General features: G+C 41.5%; 1 protein-coding gene across 1 annotated transcript in view; it reads right to left on the reverse strand.

The window, feature by feature from the left end:
* LOC146693945 (cGMP-inhibited 3',5'-cyclic phosphodiesterase 3A-like) overlaps positions 1-20,336 on the reverse strand; it is a 74,205-nt gene extending 53,869 nt beyond the window's left edge. Inside the window, exon 1 of the mRNA XM_085429959.1 lies at positions 19,431-20,336. Within this exon, the coding sequence (XP_085286085.1) occupies positions 19,431-20,336 (906 nt within the window). The remainder of the gene's footprint in view (positions 1-19,430) is intronic.
* Between the last annotated feature and the right edge of the window lie 1,217 nt (positions 20,337-21,553).

The following is a 21,553-nucleotide window of genomic DNA, read 5'->3' on the forward strand; positions in this document are numbered from 1 at the left end:
TCTATTTAATTTGTAAAATATGTATACACACACACACACACACACACACACATACACACACGTAGATATAAATATTTAGTATACACATTCAGTAATATGCATACACTCTTATATTGTACATATATTTATTCATATAACTTTCAGATTTAGCAATTCCTATATTTTGCTTGTTCTTATGTTATTGTATTTTTGCACACCTCTGTTGCTTGTGAAGCTCGCACACAAGAATTTCACTCGCATGTACTGTACCAGTGTACCTCCACATGTGATGTGACAATAAAAGTGATTTGATTTGATTTGGTTTGATCCATGTGTCCTTAAGCTTGTATGTTGAAGTATCCTTAGGCAACTTAACTTAGGTTAAAAGTGCTCAGGTATAGAAAAACGTATGAATGTGTGAACGTGGGTTGTAGTACGAAAGCACTTTGAGTGCTCATACTGAGTAGAAAAGTCCTATATGCAAAAGTCAATTTAACTCCATTTTTTATTTTCTTCAGTTAAATGTTATATATATGTAGTGCCAAATCACAACAAAAGCTGCTTTATATTGTAAGGTAAAGCACTTGGCGATAGTGGGAAGAAAAATCTTTTTTTAACAGGAAGAACATTCAGACAGAGCGACGCTCAGGGTGGGGCAGCCATCTCCAACAGTTTTGAGATCCAGTAAACTAGTGAAAAACAAACATAAACAAGAATAAAGAGAAATAATATAAGATGGATGATAAATTAATGTATAAAGAAGTCAATAACAGTCGTCCTGTGCATTCATATAACTGCACAGTCTACTGTCATCTTTACTTCACTGAGAAAACTGCATCACGCACAAATAAGTCGCCATGCATGCATAAATACCATTTCATCCTAGTCTTCCTCCTCCTTCCCTACTTCCCTCCAAGGCTCCATGGCTAAGTGAAGTGCTTTTCCCCTGTGTTGTTGTACCCATGTTAGGCTACTGACGCCAGCTTGTCATTCTCTCCTCCTATTACTGTGAGAGGTGAGTGCGTCACGCTCGCGCAACCCACTTCTCTCTGTCAGCTTTCTGCTCTTGCTGATAGACACTGACATTGTCGGGCGTGAGCATTTCAGGCTGGGTCCCATGGGAATAGCATGAGCATTCAGACACTGGTCTTACATTTGACGCTGCATGCATAACGACTTTGGGAAGCTTTGTTCTTCAATGATACTTTTTAAAGACGATAACCAGAGCAAGTTCATACAATCAGGACTCAGTCACTGAATTGCTTCTTGAATGAGACTGGTGAGAAAGTAGTAGAGAAGGAAAAAAGTGGGTGGAGAATAAAGGGAGAGGAAGCAAGAGACATGTATTAAGGAAAAAAGAAAAAGAAGAAAAAATAAAATACATTAACATTAAAACGAGATTAATCTTACAGAAACCAAACAGGCCATAAATGTACTCCATGTATGTGTGTTTGTCTGACTGAGCAATCAAATCAGGGAGAAACAGCAAAGCAGACAGTGTGTGTCTGTATATGTAGTGTTGTTCTGTGAACACATCACTAGCCCGACCCATTCATCTGCTCTTCAATGAGAACCAAGGGCTCACTTTGTGATGGTTTACCACATCTCTCTGAAAAAAAAATGTCTATAAATAGTATCCAGGTATTTATGAATATTTAAACCTAACTGATGAAAGGAATGTACAATCTGGTCAATACAATCTGTGTTTGGTAGCATCCCAATCCACCATCTGCACAGCTCCACCCATAGATTAAATTGAATTCATGATGTGAAGCAATCCCATGATTAGCTGGGCATATAGTTATCTGGATAAAACACCTGTCACATCAGCTCAGGTCTAAAAACTGTCTTCACAAGTCTCGGTGCCCAGTTTTTGCTCTAATTTGAATCTGAAAGATATGATTGGAAGCAAAGATTTGTATCTCAGAAACTTCGTTAAGGATATCTTGTTTTTCCACTCACCACTATTCTTTTGTGTACACGTGTCAAAATCACTTTTTAATAGTTCAAGTGTAACTGAAATGCTTGGATAGTGCTTTTATCTGCAAGTATTTTATTTTTTATTTTATTGATTTTAGATTTCCCTTAGAGCAGAGCACTATTCAACAAAAGCTTGTGCAAGTTACAGGTTTACTCCAACCACAGCCGGTAGCAGAACGCTGGTTTAAGTTGACCATATCATATCAAATGTATTTGTTTAGCACATTTAAAGACCAAAGTACACCAAAGTGCTTTCCAGTAAAACCATGATACAGATAAAATCACAATATAAAATATAAACTACAGATATAAAATTGTTACATAATATAAATGCAGAGCCAGATGAAAATCCCACTAGTTAGCCTCGAATGGGAGGTAATGGCAAGTACGTTTTTAGACATGATTTAAAAGATTGAATATAATCTGATGCCCAAATGTCTAGAGGAAGATTATTCCATAATTTGGGTGTGGCAATGGCAAAGGCACAGTCTCCTCTGGTCTTCAGCCGAGACCTAGGTTGCACTAAGAGCAGTTGACTGGATGATCTTAGTGCTCTCTTAGGGCTATACAGACAGAGGAGATCAGCTAATAATCAGGTGCCATATTATTTAGGATTTTATAAGTAAACAATAAGATTTTAGAATGTTTGAGAGCAGAATCAGGACTTATCATATCATCAGCTCCTATTGGAAAGAAAGCCTCATTGGACAAGATACTGGCCATCACAAGAGCAAACTACACTTCATACAGCAGGTTTTAGATCTCACCCAGGGTCAACACACCTGAATCAAATGATTAGTTCATTAACAGGCTTCTGTAGAACTTCAAGACATGTTGAGGAGGTAATTTAGCCATTTAAATCAGCTGTCTTGGATCAAGGACACATCTAAAACCTGCAGGACACCGGCCCTCGTGTACTGGAGTTCGACACCTGTGTCATACAGGGTAGTGTGCATGCTGCAACTGAACTTTAAGAATAAAAAACAGAGAGTGCCTTTTTGATGACAAGTTCTTTACCGTTACTCTGAAGAGGGCAGCTTATGTCAGAGATAATAACATAAAACAGGGGTCGGCAACCTTTTTGATGATGAGTGCCGTCTAAAATTTCCTCAGAAGTCAATGTGCCATATGATTGCATTAGCAATAAATTTAATAACACTCTACATGAACAGTTACACACTATATAAAACAACTTTACAGAATTATATTTGTTCACAGATGTTGGCAGTTGTCAGCGAATAATTATCCGCTATCTTGAAACAAAAGAAAGACACTTTTTATCCATAAGAGCAAATGAACTGTACAACAGAAAATGCAAATGCTTTTTATGGTATCCTCACAACAATGAAAACAAACACTGTTGCGACAGTGATGTACAGTCTTGTTGGTATATGTATGATTTCTATACATTTTACATCAGATAAAAACTTTGGTTGTAAAATTCAGATAATTATTTATTAAAAGCGAGATATTTTAAATGAGAATAAGAAATAAAAATATTTCTTTGTGGCCCCCTTTCCCTGTTAATGCCCTACCTGGCCCCCCTGGCAAAACTTTCCTAGACCCGCACCTGCACAGTTACCAGCTGTCAGCTGCTTAGAAAAGGATCCTGGTGTTATTTGTCTCTCAGAAACAGTTGATAACTTCAACTCATTCATGTCACCTAAAAGGTAAACCTGTTTCTCCATCACCTGTTCAGCTCTGATGATTCAGTAAGGACATCTCCTGGTTTCATCTTCATGTTTCCCTCTCACCACATATCCAAACCGATATCATAACCAGCAGCTTTTACAGCTGTGGCTCCAGCAAACATCAGCTGATACTAGAAATCAATATTAAATAAATTCTAACAACAGCTGATCAAGCTTAAACGTGCTGCTGTTGTTTTTCTGCTGGTTTCCTCTTTCTGGCGCAAAGTGGAAGATAAACAAACAAGAGAGACGATCAGCTGATTATTGATCAGTTTCATGATTGAAGTAACAACAGGAGAGGCAGGGGGAGAGAATGAGAGAAGAAGAGGCAGCTGTGCAGCGTAAAGACGCAGAATAACTCCAGCTTTGTGTCTTTTTCATTGTAGCTGAAGTCCGAGACAAACTGTTCCTTTTCAGCTCAATACGGAACGCGTAATATTTTCTCTGAATACCAGATGATTCCGTTTTATACAGGACGGTTGGCAACTCTACTAAATAACCTTATGAATACAATAAAGTTCACTATCAGTAACATCATAGCACCCACCCAGCAGTATAGAAACTCCGTCATGCTAGCTCACGCAGTACGAGTTATTGTAACTGACTGTAAAAAATCAGCACAACAAAAAATAAACTCCACCTAAACTTGGTTTATATCTGACCCAGATAGACTGCAGGTCATAACTTCTTACCTGAAGTTCAGTTCACCTGACACTCGGACCGGCAGCCGCCTCGGGTCTCTCCTCCTCCTGCCTTCCCTCATCCACCTTCTGGCCTCTGTGGAAGCTCCGCCATAGCCACCACCAAACAACTGAGTTATTTTTACACATCGGCCAGCATCTGGCCAATCCACCACCTCTCATTGTTTATATCGTTACAAAAGACGAAACAACAAACAAACAAACAAACAAACAAAAATCATCGACCCATAAAAACAAAAAATCACATCGGTCCACCGGACAAATGCCGGGTATGCCCGATGGCCAGTCCAGCTATGGTCGTGCCATCAGTTAACCCTCTGCGTGCCAGCTGTGGCACGCGTGCCCAGGGTTGCCGACCCGTGACATAAAATATAAGATCATCAGATTGCCGACTGCCTGCATCTGAAGGCACACACAAAATTGTAGATATTGTATAAGATTGGCTGGCTCTGTTACGTTGCATGAAACTGCATTTCTAAACAGTGATTTTAGCATGTAGTTTGATGTATGACACATCAACATAGAGAGTGTGCTCTGGATTCAGTGTCTCCACCTCCCCTTTAAAAATCGTGACTACTCCCTATACCCTATTCTGACAGTGTATAGTCACTGTTCCCAACCTCTTGTGATACTGAAGAGGCATGCTACTGAACAAGGGCCAAAAATAGCCAGAACCCTTTAGCATCTAAAGACACAGCTCATCCAAAACCTGTCACTTAACCACCGATGAGCTCCTAACTCCTCTGGTAGAAATATGTGTAAAGCTTTCCTTGAGAATTCAAACTTTAACTACTCCACAGAAGACATGGCAATGCTTGAATATCATGTTCATCGTGGCCAAAAACCGTATGGAATTCCTCCTAATCACCTATCAATATATGTCTTCAACGTTGCCCACATGAGTGCTGAAGTACCCCAATGGTAAAATCTCTACTAGTCCTTAGACAATTTCCTTTCCAGGATCTGACCTAAATTCTCCAAGAACTCCAAATACACTTAACTGCTGTTCATAGGTACACCGATACTTAGAGCCTTCCTCTCATTTCCCCTTTATGTTCTCAGGGGAAAACGCCAACTCAGCAGAATTCAGTGAGGGATTTTTGAGAATTCCCAGAGTGGCCTATTGCTATAAGCAACTACTGTATGGAAAAGGATATTCCAAGGCATCTCTAAAATTTCGATTCCAGAACCAAGCATGTATGTGGAGGCAACCTCAATATATATTAATTTAACTTCAGTTTGTTTATATATATCCAGATTGGGTATATGGTTAACATACCATATACCAAATCTGTGACGCCCTGTGTTGGCAGATCATCTTCTGCTGCCAATTCTGTACAGATTTAAAACAGAAAACAACAACAAAGAGCAAGAGGTCAGAGTCGAACCAGACCACACAGCTCTAGATTTACAACGTGTCTGGCCTCTGTTTTGATACACGGGGATGATTGTGAACTGTCAGAAGGCCAGAATCTGAGGTAAGACACAAGCAAAACCTCACACGTGCGCTCACACATACACATACAGACACACATAAGCAATGTCTTACATAACACAGTGAGTGATGGCAGCTGAGGACACAATAATACTGCCTTTGGCATTTGTCCTGTGAAAGTTGGACACAGAGGAAATCGGGTGAGTGGGAGAGAAAACAGAGGGACAGATTTTTAAAAAAGCAATTGAAAGTGAAAGAAAGAGAGAAGATGGGGCAGAAAAGGGGTGAACAAAGACAAGATTAAAAAAAAAAAAGAAAGAAACAAGAAAATATTTGTTTGTTTGTTTCGCTACTACTGCCCATGGCCAGAGGCACAATACCCCAAGGGAAAATGTGGCTTTATGTTAATATTGCAGCCCAGTCAAAGCCACCCTTATCACCACCGGCATCAACTTCCGGAAAGAAACTGTAATGGGGTGCAAGGGAAAGAAATAATAACAACAGGAGCAAAACAAGAGTAAACATGAGAGCAGCTTTCCAATGCTGGGAATAGCTTCTGGACATAAAATTAAATAAATGAATGATCATGCTGAGTATGCCTCTAAACTTGTATAGTAGGAGAGAGAGCTAATGACTGTCATGTAGCAATGAGATGTAAAGAAAGCTAATTGCAACTGCAGCATTGAAAGGTGGGAGAGTGTAACAATGCAATTGAATAATGTAGTGCTATCTACTCTCGCTGAAGTTAAATGTGTGACAGTAACAGAATTGGTGTATAGGTTTAAGCAGGGGTTAAACTGGGCTAGGAGTTATCTAATAGGCAGGTTAATACATTATACTGCGTGTCCCTGTGGTGCGTTCATGGCGCGCATGTCAAAACTGTGTTCTCGTTACTTTTGCATCAATCTAACACTACTGAGGAGGACTGAGCATAAATGGACTAATGTCTTCAGGTAAATTTCAAATGCAACTGTTCAAACAGCTCCACAAAAATCACCAGATACAAATGCTTTCTCTGCTACTTGGCATATTATTGTGTCTTTGCAGCTAAATATACAGTTCGTCTATTTCCCGGGGAGGGAAAGAGTTATGTTTGACACTGTGGTGAAGTTTACAGTAATGCACTATGCTTGACTGGTACAGAGCAGGCTGAGGTGTGAGGTTACATCAAGGGTAGCAGCCATCAATTTAAATTTAAGGTAAGTATGCTGATTAGATTCTCTCACCAATTTCGACCTTTCATAACAGCTGTATAGTGTCTAGAGGTTGAAAATCAGGTTAACATGAAATCTCATATCATGTTGAATTCAGTTTGCTAAATCCACAAAGAGCAGAGCATCTTAGAGCAGCAGCATCACGGGCCAGCTCATCACAACCTGTATAGAAATTAAACTCTAATGGAGCTTACAATGCACATTATTATGTGACTTATTTCTAAGTGATTCTTTTCCACATGTTGCAGCCCTACACCCAATTTTTAAGCTCCTCCACCTGCCAAATCCCACTTTAACCCCTGGGTTTAGGTGGGTCTTCTTGCCGCCTCTGTGGGAATAATAGGTGAGAGAGAAAGAATCTCAATTTCTTTTTCCAATTTTTTGGTTTTTTTTTTAAAAAAAAAAAAACAACAACAATAGCTTTTTATTAGCCTTTTAAACTGTTTCATGTGTAACATAATTAGTGAGCCAATGACATGTGTTAGCTTAAGGGTGTAGCTGTTCTTTGTAAAATAAGATCAAAAAATAAATAAATACACTACTACTACTGTTGATAATAATATTAACACAGTCATTGAAAGAAACGTTGGTCTATAACACAGATGTAACCAGACTACCAGACTGTTAACTAGGGAATCATGGACCATCAATGCAACCGTTTCCTTAAATTCTCATCTAACTTAGGAGTTCGGGATGAGTGCTGAGGATAACTAGTAAGATGATATGATTGTGATCGTGTGCTGATATCAGAGGCATGAGTGACGACAGCATGATATAGTAAAAAGAGAAAAAAAAATTCAGTCAAATCTGAGAAATGGAGTTGCAGAATCTTTTTTTTTTTTTTTTGTTTCCCAACTTTCAGCATCGATATCGTGGCATTTATCCCAATTTCAATAGCAAAGGTACAATGAATGTATGACGCAGAGAAGCAGAAACAAACATTCCTGCCTTGGATATTTTATTTATTTATTTATAGTTTTGCTTTTTGTTTTTTAATGATCATGAATTGGGGAAATCATCAAAAAGTGTATTTTGGTTAAACATTAAGAGGCTTGTCATATATATTTGGTCAAAACAAGTCATAGCATAATTGGTTTAGCTTAAATTTCCATGTGCGTAAACTTTTTTTTAATCAAAATAGTCATTTCTACCTAACTATAAATGACTATTTTTCTCACAGAAATTACTAAAATGTAAGTAATGTGATGTAGTTCAGCTGTCTATTGTGTAGGACTGCAACGATTCATCGATGATGGCACAGTCTGTTTGCACACCACGAAGAAGCAAAGAGGCGGAGCCTCAGGTTGAGGGAAAGAAAACGTGTTTCTAACGTCCAAAACAGCAGCGATGTTCCTGTAATCACCATTAAAACCTTCACTGGTAGAAAGCGAGCGGGAATCCTTCACCAAAGCACCTAATCAACAAACTCCGACATGAAGAAAAGCGAACAATCCACCGCTGTTTGGTTTACACAGCGTAAAATCTGCAGTAAGTCTCCAGATGTATTAAAATAAGCAGATGATCTGATAACTTTGTTTGATACCAGACTAGTTAAATTATAGAGCTTGCTGAAGGTTGAAGGCAGCCGTCCTATTTTATATGGAAATTTACCTGCAGCAAGCAGGGGTGAGTCTAAAGGGGGGCATGGGGTGTACTAGACCACATGTATTTCAAGGCTTTCATAGCATTTTTCCAGACTGAAACAATATAACATATAGTATTAATTAAATTGCATTTATATTTAAAAATATAAAAAGAAAAGATTTTTTTCATAATTGTTTCTAAAGTTTGGACACTGAATCATTGTTATATATATTGTTGCCTGACCCTCTGCAGGTACTTGGTGGTTGCAGCCTTTCTAGCGGCCTCTTCATGGTTCCCATTTGCCTGCGGGATCCCCAGGTACTTGTAACTGTCCTCTATGTCTGCAATGTTGCCTTCTGCAATGATGCATCACCACCTGGTATGGCAACAGCACCGCCTACAACTGCAAAGCTCTCCAGCGAGTAGTGCGGTGCTCTGAACAGATAATTGGAGGTGAGCTTCCCTCCCTCCAAGACATCTACAGGAAGCGCTGCCTGAGGAAAGCGGGGAGGATCATCAAGGACTCCAGTCACCCCAGCCATAAACTGTTCAGACTGCTTCCATCAGGAAGGAGGTTCTGCAGCATCCGGTCCCGTACCAGCAGACTGAGAGACAGCTTTTTCCATCAGGCCATCAGACTGCTGAACACGTCATAGACACCTCAGCTTCACTACTGGAACTTCAACATTATGCACTCCACACTGTATATAAATGCCACTTGTTTTGCACATATTCAACTCTGTATATTTTATATATTTTATTATTATTATTATTATTATTATTTTTTTTTTTTTTTTTTTTTTTTTTTTTTTACTATTTAATTTGTAAAAATGTATACACACACACACACACACACACACACACACACGTAGGAAAATATTTAGTATACACATCCAGAAATGCATACACTATTATATATTGTACATATATTTATTAGTTTCAGGTTGGCCATTCTTGTATTTTGCTCGTTTGTGTTGTTGTGTTTGCACATCTCTGTTGCTTGTGGGGCTCGCACACAAGAATTTCACTCGCATGTGCTGTGCCAGTGTGCCTGCACATGTGATGTGACAATAAAAGTGATTTGATTTGATTTGATTTGATTCTGGTAGTTCAATCCCCTCAGTTCTGACTACCTTCCCTCTCTTTGATACCATCCGACTACACTTCTCCAGTCCGAACGACATTCCAATGTCATTGCTGTATAGCCTGGTAGTGTGGATCAGTGAATCGATGTCTCGTTCACTCTTGGCATACAGCTTGATGTCATCCATGTACAGGAGGTGGCTGACAACTGCTCCGTTCCGTAGTCGGTATCCGTAGCCAGTCTTGTTAATGATCTCACTGAGGGGGTTCAGGCCTATGCAGAACAGCAGTGGGGACAGAGCATCTCCTTGGTAGATCCCGCACTTGATGGTGACTTGTGCTATGGGCTTGGAGTCGGCCTCTAATGTTGTACGCCACATCCCCATTGAGTTCCTGATGAAGGCTCTTAGGGTCCCATTGATCTTGTACAATTCTAGGCATTCCAGTATCCAGCTGTGGGGCATTGAGTCATAGGCCTTCTTGTAATCAATCCAGGCAGTGCACAGGTTGGTCAGTCTGGTCTTGCAGTCTCGGCTGATTGTTCTGTCTACCAGTAGCTGGTGTTTTGCGCCTCTGGTATTCTTGCCAATTCCTTTCTGTGTCCCGCTCATGTATTGACCCATGTGCCTGTTCATCTTAGCCGATATGATGCCTGACAGGAGCTTCCATGTAGTACTGAGGCAGGTTATTGGTCGGTAGTTGGAGGGGACCGGTCCCTTGGGGATCAGGACCGTCCGGCCTTCAGTTAGCCATTCCGGGTGTCTCTCGTTAACTAGCAGCTGGTTCATTTGTGCTGCCAGACGCTCGTGGAGTGCAGTCAGCTTCTTCAGCCAGTAGGCGTGAACCATGTCGGGCCCTGGTGCTGTCCAACTCTTCATACTGGAGACCCTTTCTTGGATATCTGCCACTGTGATGGTTACTGGACCCTGTTCAGGGAGGTCGCTGTGGTCTGCCCTCAGATCCTCTAGCCACTGAGCATTGCCGTTATGGGTTGCATCCTTCTCCCATATGCTCTTCCAGTATTGCTCCGTCTCCAGCCTTGGTGGTGCTGTTCTCTTATTGTTCCCTTGCCACTGAGAGTACACCTTTGCTGGTTCTGTGGAGAACAGCTGGTTTATTCTCCTGCCTTCTATTTCTCTGGTGTACCTCCTCAAGCGGCTGGCCAAGGCTGTGAGTCTTTGCTTGGCAGTTTCCAAGGCCTCAGGTATGGACAGCTTGCTGTATTTCTTAGGCACCTTATTTGTCGCACCTTTCTGCAACTCCGTTAGTTGGCTAACCTCCCTCCGTGCTACTTTGATCTTGCCCTCTAGCCTCCTTCTCCATGGAGGGTACTGCCCCTTGTCGCTGTTCAACTTGTGGCCAAGCATCTCACTGATCACTGCTGCCGTATTGTAGATCAGCTTGTTAGTGTCGGTAATTGTGGTTGTAGGTATTGCCCGTAGTGCTGCATTAACATCATCTAGCAGACCGTCTGAGGGTACTTCACGTAATCTTGGTAACCGGCTGCCGGGGATCCAGGTTCCAAGCTTGGCCATGATCCTATTTTTCAGGTCAGTTCCTCTCGCACTCAACGATCCTTCTCCTATCGCACTTGGGGCTATGTACCCAATCTCTTGTTTCGCCATCATTGTGGATGTTGGGTATCGAAGAATCCATAGGTCCCTCATCCTATTCATGTAGCCCCTTCCGCCGGGGTTACTTGCGTAGTAGCATTCCAACAACGCCCTGTTTTCGTCTCTTGCCCACCGATGCCTTCTTGTTCCAGTAGCCCACTTTTCGTCAGGGTGCCCTGGTTCCTCAACACCTGACGCGGACCTTGTTGATCCGGGCGACGTCCGAGCCGGCATGCCTTCATGTAGCTCGTTAACGGAGATTTGCCGTGTTGTGGCGTTAAGGTCATTTCAACGAGATTAACCTGAAAGCACTAGTGGGAACACAACGAATATGACTGCACATTTACGCCGACATCATCCTAGTGCAAAGACAAAAACAACAAGCATGCTACTAACTTTAGCCGAGTCATTTAGACAGCTGTTAGCACAGGATTCTCCTTATATGTTTAATATGCTGCTGAGAATATAGCCCAGAAGAAGCGGATAGTATAGCTTTTATTTTGGAAAGAGACATTTCTCTGTAATAAACTCTCTTTTCCAAAGATGAGTGATTCCTCGATCAGATAAAGGGCTCGCAATATCGCTAGCCCGACGTCCCGGGGCTAGCGATTTTTTTCAGTCGGGCTACCAAAATCTATCTCTGCCCTGCCCGTCGGGCTATCGTAGGACGGAAAAATATATGTCAATGCTTTTGCATTCTTTCAGAAATGTAGCTGGGTAATTATGTCATTGGCATCGGTGAGCCACTGTCAATATGTGACATATTGCAATCGCGTTTGAATTTGCGCTTGTTTTTTTGCTTTCACTTTGCAATCGCGCGAACTGTGTATAGAGAGCGACAGCACTGATCTGTGAGTGATGATAATTTGTGGGGTTAGGGTTAGGGTTAAAAAAGAAGGGGGGAAAAGGACTCATTACAAACTAAAATAAACCCGTGAGTTATTTTAAACATCAGAAGCAAAATATCATGGTAGTCTCTCATGCATTGTTTCATGTCCACTTCCCCATCATTATAATAACTTCAGACCCATTTCTGAAAGAGCAGGTATGCCAGAGTATCTCTCTTCAAAGCACTTTAGCAGTCAGTGATGCTCTTCTGTCAAAACAGAATACAGCAGGTAAAGACAGCTTTGCATTCTTATGCCTAGATGAAACCTGCCGCGTGTGTCTGCAGCATGTATGTGTGCGTGAGCGAGACGTGTATGTGTGCATTATGAGGGATAATGGAAGGGAAAAACACTCCCAGATGCATGTGATGCAATTATATCCTTGATTATCTGATTGGGTAATCCACAGACAGGCTGGAGGCGTCCAAGATAAACACAGTGTTGGCAGACTGTTGACCAAGCATAAACCACGACGAAGGACACGCATACAGTCTTACGCAGACACACACACCTGTATTTGAACATGCACTCAACAACATATAGATATTGTGAATACTATTTAAATAATATTCTATTTAAACATTTAAATACTTTAAATGATGAAACATATTTTCCCATAATTTTTTTAGCTAAAATAAAAAAGCTAACAATTTAAATACGTACAACAATAATTAGACTGACTTTAGCCGTTAAGATGTTAATGGTCCAGTTTTAATATGTAAATGCATTTTTTTGCAGGAAATGTTGCCACTGAAAAATCGTTGTTGTTTTTTTTCATCAAAACTTTAGAAATATTTTTTACATCACTTTGCAAGCTCAAGAATCACCCTGAACCCACAGTATATTTTTAACAGGTTTTGGAGATGCCAGGATGATCTGATGCCGGTTGTTGAAAAGGTAAATCCCTCGTATTTCCTGATAATTCTGAAAACATTAAGGAGAAGGGCATTCTTTAAGCTAGTTGGGAAACCAGTACTCCAACACTGCTTGTGCTGCTGTGTAGCTCCCAGGTACGTCAGTAGGTGTTAACTAAGTCTGTAAACCCAGGGCACAGCAATGAAAGAGATGCACACATGCCAGCAATTCCTGCATAAATACAGTTTTAAAAATGTACCTCTGCTTATGTCCTCGCTGATCCAAACTGCCCATGCTCTGCGTCCACAGAGTAAAGGGAAAGCTGAACAACAAAGAACACTTAAATGTGTGATGTGTGAGGTGGCGTGTTGGGTTTTTCGTGAAGGCTTAAACTGACAAATGTCATGAAAGTAAAGTGTGTAAGAGTGTTTACTGTAGGGGAAGAGAGAAGCAGACATACCTGCAGACAGATGTATGGACAGGTCTAGAGTCTGCTTGTCAATGTTGCCCCCTGCCCAGGCCAACCACCCTCCCCTCACCCCTCCTCACCTCTCACCAAACATATTTTGGAGCTAAAACACACCATTGAATCGAGTAACAAGGCAATCCTTGTCCAGCGCCACCAAACCTCATCTGGACAGCCAGCAGGGAACCCACTGTATGTGCGTGTGTGTGTAAGCGCGTGTACAGTATACAGAAATGACCAGAAAAGGTTAAAATTATTTGCTGTTGCTTTTAAAGAGCAAGCTGCGGAGGCCACTCTATTGCACACACTTTCTTTTGCTCTTGCTCTTTTCCCCCTGCCCTGTGTTCTCTCTCCCTCTCCCTGGAGGCATGTGGCACTGGGCCATCTTCACCTTACATATGCACAAACACATTAAAAACACATACGCAATAACTGCCAGGCAAACTATAAGCAGTCAGTACGAACTTGCCTCAGCTGTGTGTGAGTCCATGTGAGCGTTCAGAGCAAAGGTGTGTTTAGAACAGAAGCAAAGAGGTTGAACACGAGGATCAGATAGTTGTCCTTTTACAATCAACACTTAAGCGGAGCTTGGCAGAGAATCTCCTCTCACGCCCACGTTTTGCCTCGCTGTAAACTGCAAATCTTTCAACACTCCTCTTATACCCCACATTAACTCCAGCTACCCCCCACCCCCAGCTTTTTAAAGCTCTTTGTCACGCACACACACACACACACGCACACATATTCACCCATGTCTCGGTGCTACCCATGGATAGATACACCCTGTCCTGATTCAACTCTTTCAATCACTTTTCTTCAGGAAGTCTGTTTTCACTGTTTTATCACTATGACTACCTTCCCTGTTTTTCAGTGTGTCTTTTTAATAGTAAAGGAGTATATATGTTTATAACTGAAATGTAGTGATATATAAACAGTAATATCTAATCAAGACTGTTAAGTTTCCTGCTCACACTTTTTCACTTTATGCACAAATATAACCTTTTGGGGTTTTTTTCTTTGAGGTACTTAAATTACTGCTGTTTAAATGTTACTATAATCTAGTAGAAAACACTGTAGAGCTGCTCAGGTATAGCAAAAAAAAAATTTTTTTTTATGTATAGATATAGTAATGTGTGAAAGTCTTGAGCCAGCCCTCATTATTTTATAGTTTGCATGCACTGAGTCAGACATTTCTGTAAAATTTAAAGTGGTCTCGAGCAATAGTTCTCCAGGAGATTGACTTCCTTTTCACTCATTTTCAGTCCAACATGGTCAGTACCTGATTATGTTGAGAGGATTTCATGAAGCCACTTAACCTCAATTTCAATAAATTTGAAATTGGAACTGAGAATCCCTCCAAATTATGGAGATAGAAACATATGGTCAGATTTTCCAGTACCATCTGGGAAGTATTGGAATGGCAATAGCTTAATTTTTCAGCATGACAATAATTCCAAACATACTGTCAGTGCAGTAAAACCATACCTGGATAGAAAAGACACAGTGGAATATTATCAGTCCTGCACTGGCATCCCCAGAGACCTCAACATTACTGAAGCAGTGTAGGATGACTGACAGAAGACAGAACAAAAAGGCAGTCACCATCCAAAGAAGAGCTTTAAATGTCCTTCAAGACACCTGGAGAATTATTCCTGAAGATCACTTAAAGAAATTACAAGAAACCGTGCCTAAGAGATTTCAGGCTGTCCTGAAGAATAAAGGTGGTCATACCAAATTTTAGAATTTTAAACTCTTTTTACCTCATACACTGTATTTCTATGTATTTTTGCACAATGTTCAATAAACTGCCGCACCTTTTTCCCATTTTCCTAACAAAGAATAAAGAAATGGAGAGTGGCCCAAGACTTTTCCACAGTGCTATATGTTTTCATAATCTTTTCATCTACTATACACAGCACAGTAAGTCCAACATTTTTTCAGGTGTACTGTGAGATAAATCAATGACATACACAACCTTGCACAGCCTTATTATCTAATGGCCCAGGCTGATTGGAGAATTGCAACTCTCAGGTCATGCAGGCCTAAAGACCGATCAATGTTGCCCTGATAACTGCCAGTCCTTAGAGAAATACATGCATTCCCCGACGGCTTAGCTTGCTGGTCCCACAGAGGGCGCTGCACTAAAAACCTCCTTGTGATTTCTTTGGAGACCAGCAGATTAGCACGGCCACCTTCAGTTTTCATGGAAGACTCCAATGCGTCTGTAAACACTCACTAACTTATCATAGAGCACCAGTGAGATGCAACCCGGAAACAGCATCCGTTCCCCTTCAAAGTAAAAGTTGCAACTTTTGAAACATGTTGGTTTTGGTGGTAAGGCACAAATTCTACACTGAAGGTGAAGCTTCTCTGTTTCCAAGTTTGCAGTAAATATACATATAGGAAAATGAACACACGTGAAAATGGCAGGGAAGCTCAGCTAACCATATTAAACAGCTACACTGACATCAGGGAATTGTCTAATTATTATGGAAGTGGCTATTTCTATAAATACAGTTGCTGTTTACAGGTGACATCTGCAACAACAATAAATAACAAAACATGAGGTATACTCAAACCAACAAGCCCACAACTCGTGTTTTTTATAGCGTCTCAGTTTGTATACGGTTTATTTGTCCTAATAACAAGGTTCACTGAACCATAATCCTATTATATTTGCACTGCAAAGCTTTAACACAGTTTCTGATATTGTACAGTCATCTGTGCTTTTACTGGCAATTATTGAGAAGATAAAAACTTGCTGTATTATCTATGCATTTTAAATGATTTTAAAAACTCTCCATCATTATCCTATAAAAGAAAAAATACTGTATGTTAAGACTGGATGCCATTCAGAGTAAGAGCGCTCTGGCGACTGGAGCTGGTTGTGTCTCCCTGGAAATGTATGTGCGTCAGTGAGAGAATGTGGGCCTTCCCTCAAATAGATTTCAGAGCACATGTTTCTGCTTTAGAATCTGTCTCTCTCCCGCCTTTCCCCTCCTGTTTGACACAGATACTTTATATGGTGAAGAGATTATGAAAATGATTTGAACAAGAGAGCAACCTTAATCGTGATATAAAGTAGTGAAATTAGCCTCGGGTGAAACAATGTGCAAATATTTCAGTAAACCCATATTGCTGCTATGCAACTGAAAAAGCAAACACCGCCATAAAAAAATAAATAAAATAAATGTAAATATTACGCTGCTTATCGACATACTTATGGTTGTTGTCATGTTGCACACAGCAAGTGTTTGTCAGCTGCATGCAACCCAACAAACAAAATACTATTCCCCAAAATCCCCCATCCCACTGAGACCCTGGCTAAAAGACAAACAACTCCTGTCAAAACACAAGGCCTCTGTGTGGAGCTGATCCAGAAGGATCATAATGGATGTTAAAATCATCAAATATTATAAACTCCTTTGTATGGACAGCAGAAACCAACAGGCTTTAACGTAGTGGTGCATCAGCAGGAGAATTAATCCCATTCACTTTAGAGAAAAAAAAATACTGAAATAAAGCCATGGAGCTGAGCCAATGCTATTTCCCAGCTTCCTGTTCAGCAGAGTGCCTGTCTTGCCTCTGGCTTGGCAGGCTGCACCAGCCTGCTTCATAAATACTGCACAACCAACGCTTGATGAAAACGCCCGCTTCTCTCAGGTACAACTGCACTCTGGAGAGCTTCATTTTCTACAGTATGGATAAACTGTGAGCATCTGTGTCAAAGAGAGGCTCTGAGATAAAGGCCGCAACCTCAAAAATGTGCTTGATTTTTAATATAACCTCATTTTGCTTCTGGAAATTTACCTATGTAATGTGTGTGGCTAAAACAAAAACCAGTGCTAACCCCAGGTGGCCCTCCGGTGACCTGGTGGAAGTTTAAGAGGTTTAAGAGCAATCCAATTGCTTTGAATTTCTTTCTCTTTTTGTGGCGTACATCTGTGTCCGTGCGTCGGTCCTACAGATTACACCCAGTGGGAAAAGGTTAAAAGAGGACGCGCTGTCCTCAGCATCTGGTCAGTTAAAAAAATTTTCATTGTTTTTTTTTTTAACTCTCAGAATTCAATTTGTCACTATTCCTGTTCCAAACATGGTGACCAGAATGGGTAATGGAGCTCTTCTAATAGTACAGATAGTCCACTAACTCACTGTTCCCTAGATACCAATTAGCAGTGAACATCCCAGCATCACGAGTCAGACAGCTGATGTGGGAACAGCTTGACGTGAGAGAATGAAACTTGTGTGTTGGGACAATGTGGGTGAGTCCAGATTAGTAAACTGTGAAAGGTGTATTCCCTTTGCTATTTTGGGGCACTTGGTGGCTCACCATCACCCACACTGAGTTCATCTCAGGTAAACACAAATTTTAGGCTTCTGTGAGACAAAATGTATCTATGGCAATTCAGTCTAACATGGATATATAGCTAATTATAATAATGTTTTATAATGCAAAAGTCAGGAAGGAAACGTTCTTTTTAACAGGGCATTAATGAATGTTTTGATTCTCCTTAAAAACATCAAACAGTCTCAGTAAAATCACAGAAAACAGCACCTGTATATTTTTCTCCAGAAAGCAATATGAGGTACGCTCCCTCTTCCACAGGACAAATATAAATAATAGAAAGCTACAAAGTGTGTACAAAGTACCAACGTTTTTGTGTGGACGTACAGAAAGCACCATCATCCACTGTGATTACACCATAAACCAAGCCATTTAACTGCTACTGTTAAGCTTTTCTTTCTCTGCCATGTTTCCTTTCTCTCTCTATTCTCAAAATCTACAAATGAGATCAGGGTAAAGTTGAAGAAAAAGAGCAGCGTAATCAGGATTATGCTGCTTCTGTAGCTAAGCCATACACGGGTGACTGTGACACAAGCTCACCCACTCGGGATGATCACCGAATCCCCACTGTGAAAACACCAGCATGCCTCCCTATTACTATGCACCATGTGGTGACACTTTCAGTTGAAAATGAGTGGCTTCATATAACATTCATTTTATCTCAGCTTGCCGGTGTAGGACATAAGAACCAAAAAGAAGGAGGGGGGCAAAGACAGGCGAAGAACATTCAAACAAGGTAGCATCCATGAGTGTGAAGGGATGGATGTTTGGAGGTTGGAGCACTGTTCTAAGAAGAAGGCACCATCTGTGATATATTAAAAACTTAACATTACTTAACATGTATTTTTTAAGTCACATTAAGTTTTAATCACATTAAGTCACATTATTTTGTATGTATGTTTTATTTAAATTTCCCGGTTTTAGTATATATATATATATATATATATATATATATATATATATATATATATATATATATATATATATATATATAATCACAAGCTGTGAGCCATTATTCACAATCCCTTATGCTGCCATAAAGATAATATGTGTAAAAAGTCTGACACGGCACCACGGGCCTGCAAGCTGGAGAAGCAGAGGCTTGCAAAAATATTTACATGTGACTTCACACCTATGCACGCGAATACAGACACACACACACAGGCACGCGGTAACTTGGCGTGATAAATACACCATCCATTTCCTTATCAGCAGCCCCAAACAGAGCACAGCACAACTATGATGACCAAATGAACAACGTCAGAGTAGGCTCAAGGTAAACATCGGTGTTTAAAGGGATGTACAGGATCGTGAAATTCAAAAGACCAAAGCACCAAAATACTACATTAACAAGCATCTTGGGAAAACACAGATGTGGCCCTGCATGGAGCAAACAGGTCATCAAAACAAGTGTTATTATAGTGTCTTCGGCCTATTCCGTTTTGGCCCAATGTTTAAAAAAAATGCATGTAAAGCTCTCACACATGCCATCAGAGAAAGAGGGGGACTCGAAAGCATTACATGCCAGTGGTTGAAAGTTCCTAAGCAAATCAGTAACAAAACAGCCAGTAAGGTCCGGTCCAAAGTTACATCTTACCTGGTCCCGCGGAATGCAAGGCAGCGAAGTCCTGCGGTGGGACTTGCTGTTGCTCTGACTGTGAGCCATCATTTCCGAGGCCGCTATGGAGCTGGACCTCCGTCTCCTTTTGAAGACAGGGATGTCCTCCTCCTTCGCCCCGGTCACAGAGCCACAGCACCCCGTCCCGCTGGTCCCTGAGGCCGGCAAGAGCCGGTCAGCATACCTCGCAAGCAAAACCCCCAGCAGCCCCAGCAGGTAGGCCAGGTAGGGTCTCCAACTGGCCCGGACTCGACTCAGGGAGACAAGTGAGACGGTCCTGATGACGCTAATGAAGACGAGGATGGACACTCCCTGACCCAGCCGGACGACCAGCAGAGCCCCGCTGCCTAGGCAGCCGAGGACTACCAGGGTTGCGGAGAAGGACAGCAGCTGCTCCTCGGCGCCGCACAGGAGGGAATGCGCCGCGGCTTCGCCCAAGTGGCACACCGCTAACAGAAACAGCGCGGTGCGGATGAGTACTCCGCAGCGAATCAGATACAGCCCTACCCAGAAGAAGGCACATACGAGTGTAAAAGCGGGGGAGACGCAGTAACACACGCTCAAAAGCAGCTCGACAGCGCAGCCCGCCGCGAAATGAAGACGAGGGTCGGAGCCGCTGCTATTTCCGTTGGTCCTGCTGCCTGCATCCCAGTCGACCAATCTGAGCAGCAGAGCGAGAGTAACGGAGATGGAGGCAACGCAGACCGCAGACGACACTCCTCGGCAAGTCCATGTCACGGCGAGTCTGAGCCACGACGACTGGCACCCTGCGTCCTGGAACAGCGGGGTGACACATGTCTTCACGTAGCCGTTGCGCTCCAACGCCGCCCGGGGATATTTTTCAGGAGCGCTCCTTGATGAACCTCCGTCTGCCTCCAAGGCCATCGTTATCAGTCAAGCGGCATAAAAGAGATAGATTTAGTCCCTGTGTGGGTGTTTCAGTTTGCACATACCACCAAGAACTCTTTTTATTTTATTGTATTTCTGTGCACCAAAACTCAGGATCACCCCAACTCTAAAGTTTGCATATTATTTAAAAAGCGCAAAACTGAGAGGTCTACACAACTTTTCATTTAGTTTGGTGCTTCAGGACGTCCCTGTTATATTTGTTCCACTATTGGGTTGACTGTGTTAGTCAAGCAGTGAACCAAAAAAAGAAAGAAAAAAAGGCAACCCCTGGCGTTTCACACATCTAGGCCACTACCCCAACTCCTCTACATGTTTTTTCTCTCTCCTTTCCCTCAACCTCTCCTCGTCTCTCTCTCTCTCCCCTCCCACTAGAAATTATCCCCCCTTTTTCCTTTTTTTTTTTTTTGCCGCTCCGGTGATTCCTCCATCACGTTTTGGCTCTTCCCCTCCTCCGTGTGTTTCTGCTGTTCATTCTGCAGGCTGCGGTCTCGCCCTGGATGTGACTCAGTTCGCAGTGGATGGATGCCATGTTTATACGAAGATTTCCTGGCTTGTTCGGGAAGATGGAGCGGGTCATTACGAGAATTGACTATAACAATCCTGTTATACATTTTAGAAGTCCTGTGCACTGTAAGTATGACAGAACACCAAAACGTGGATGTCGTGCTATGCACACTGGTACCATGCAGCTTTAAACAATATCATTCATCAAGCTTTCAATCTTTCATGACTTAATTATTTATTTACCTTCGCTTTCATTGCTGTGCGCACTGTGTACCTCTAAAAACACGCAGTGAAATGAAAAGCACAGTCCAAAAAAAGAGAAAATGCTTTCCTCTGTTAGTAATCTTGCGACCCATGTTTTTTTTTTTCTTTTTTTTTTTCCGGATTAAAATCCTAAATCACATCATCCTGTGCCTCCTGTGTGGCAGACCGGGACAGGGCAAGTTAGCGGCCTTCACCTGTTTGGCCTACATTTTGTGAGAGGATTTAGAAGGAGACTGCATCTGCATAATGCTATTGTAATTCTCACATATCTTTCTGTAAAAATACTACAACAACAACACTGGCAAACTGGGGTTCTTTAAGATGTAAAGCAGTACAGATGTTACCGAAAGACAAAGAAGTCATAAGCAGACAATTAATAAACTGGGTGCAGTTTGTTTTGTGTGTAAATGCATCAGGAAAATATG

This window comes from Copadichromis virginalis, linkage group LG14 (genome assembly GCF_057382275.1).
Source record: "Copadichromis virginalis isolate Kocher_CV1m ecotype Utaka linkage group LG14, C_Virginalis_male_GT1.1, whole genome shotgun sequence".
Classification (NCBI taxonomy): Eukaryota; Metazoa; Chordata; class Actinopteri; order Cichliformes; family Cichlidae; genus Copadichromis; species Copadichromis virginalis.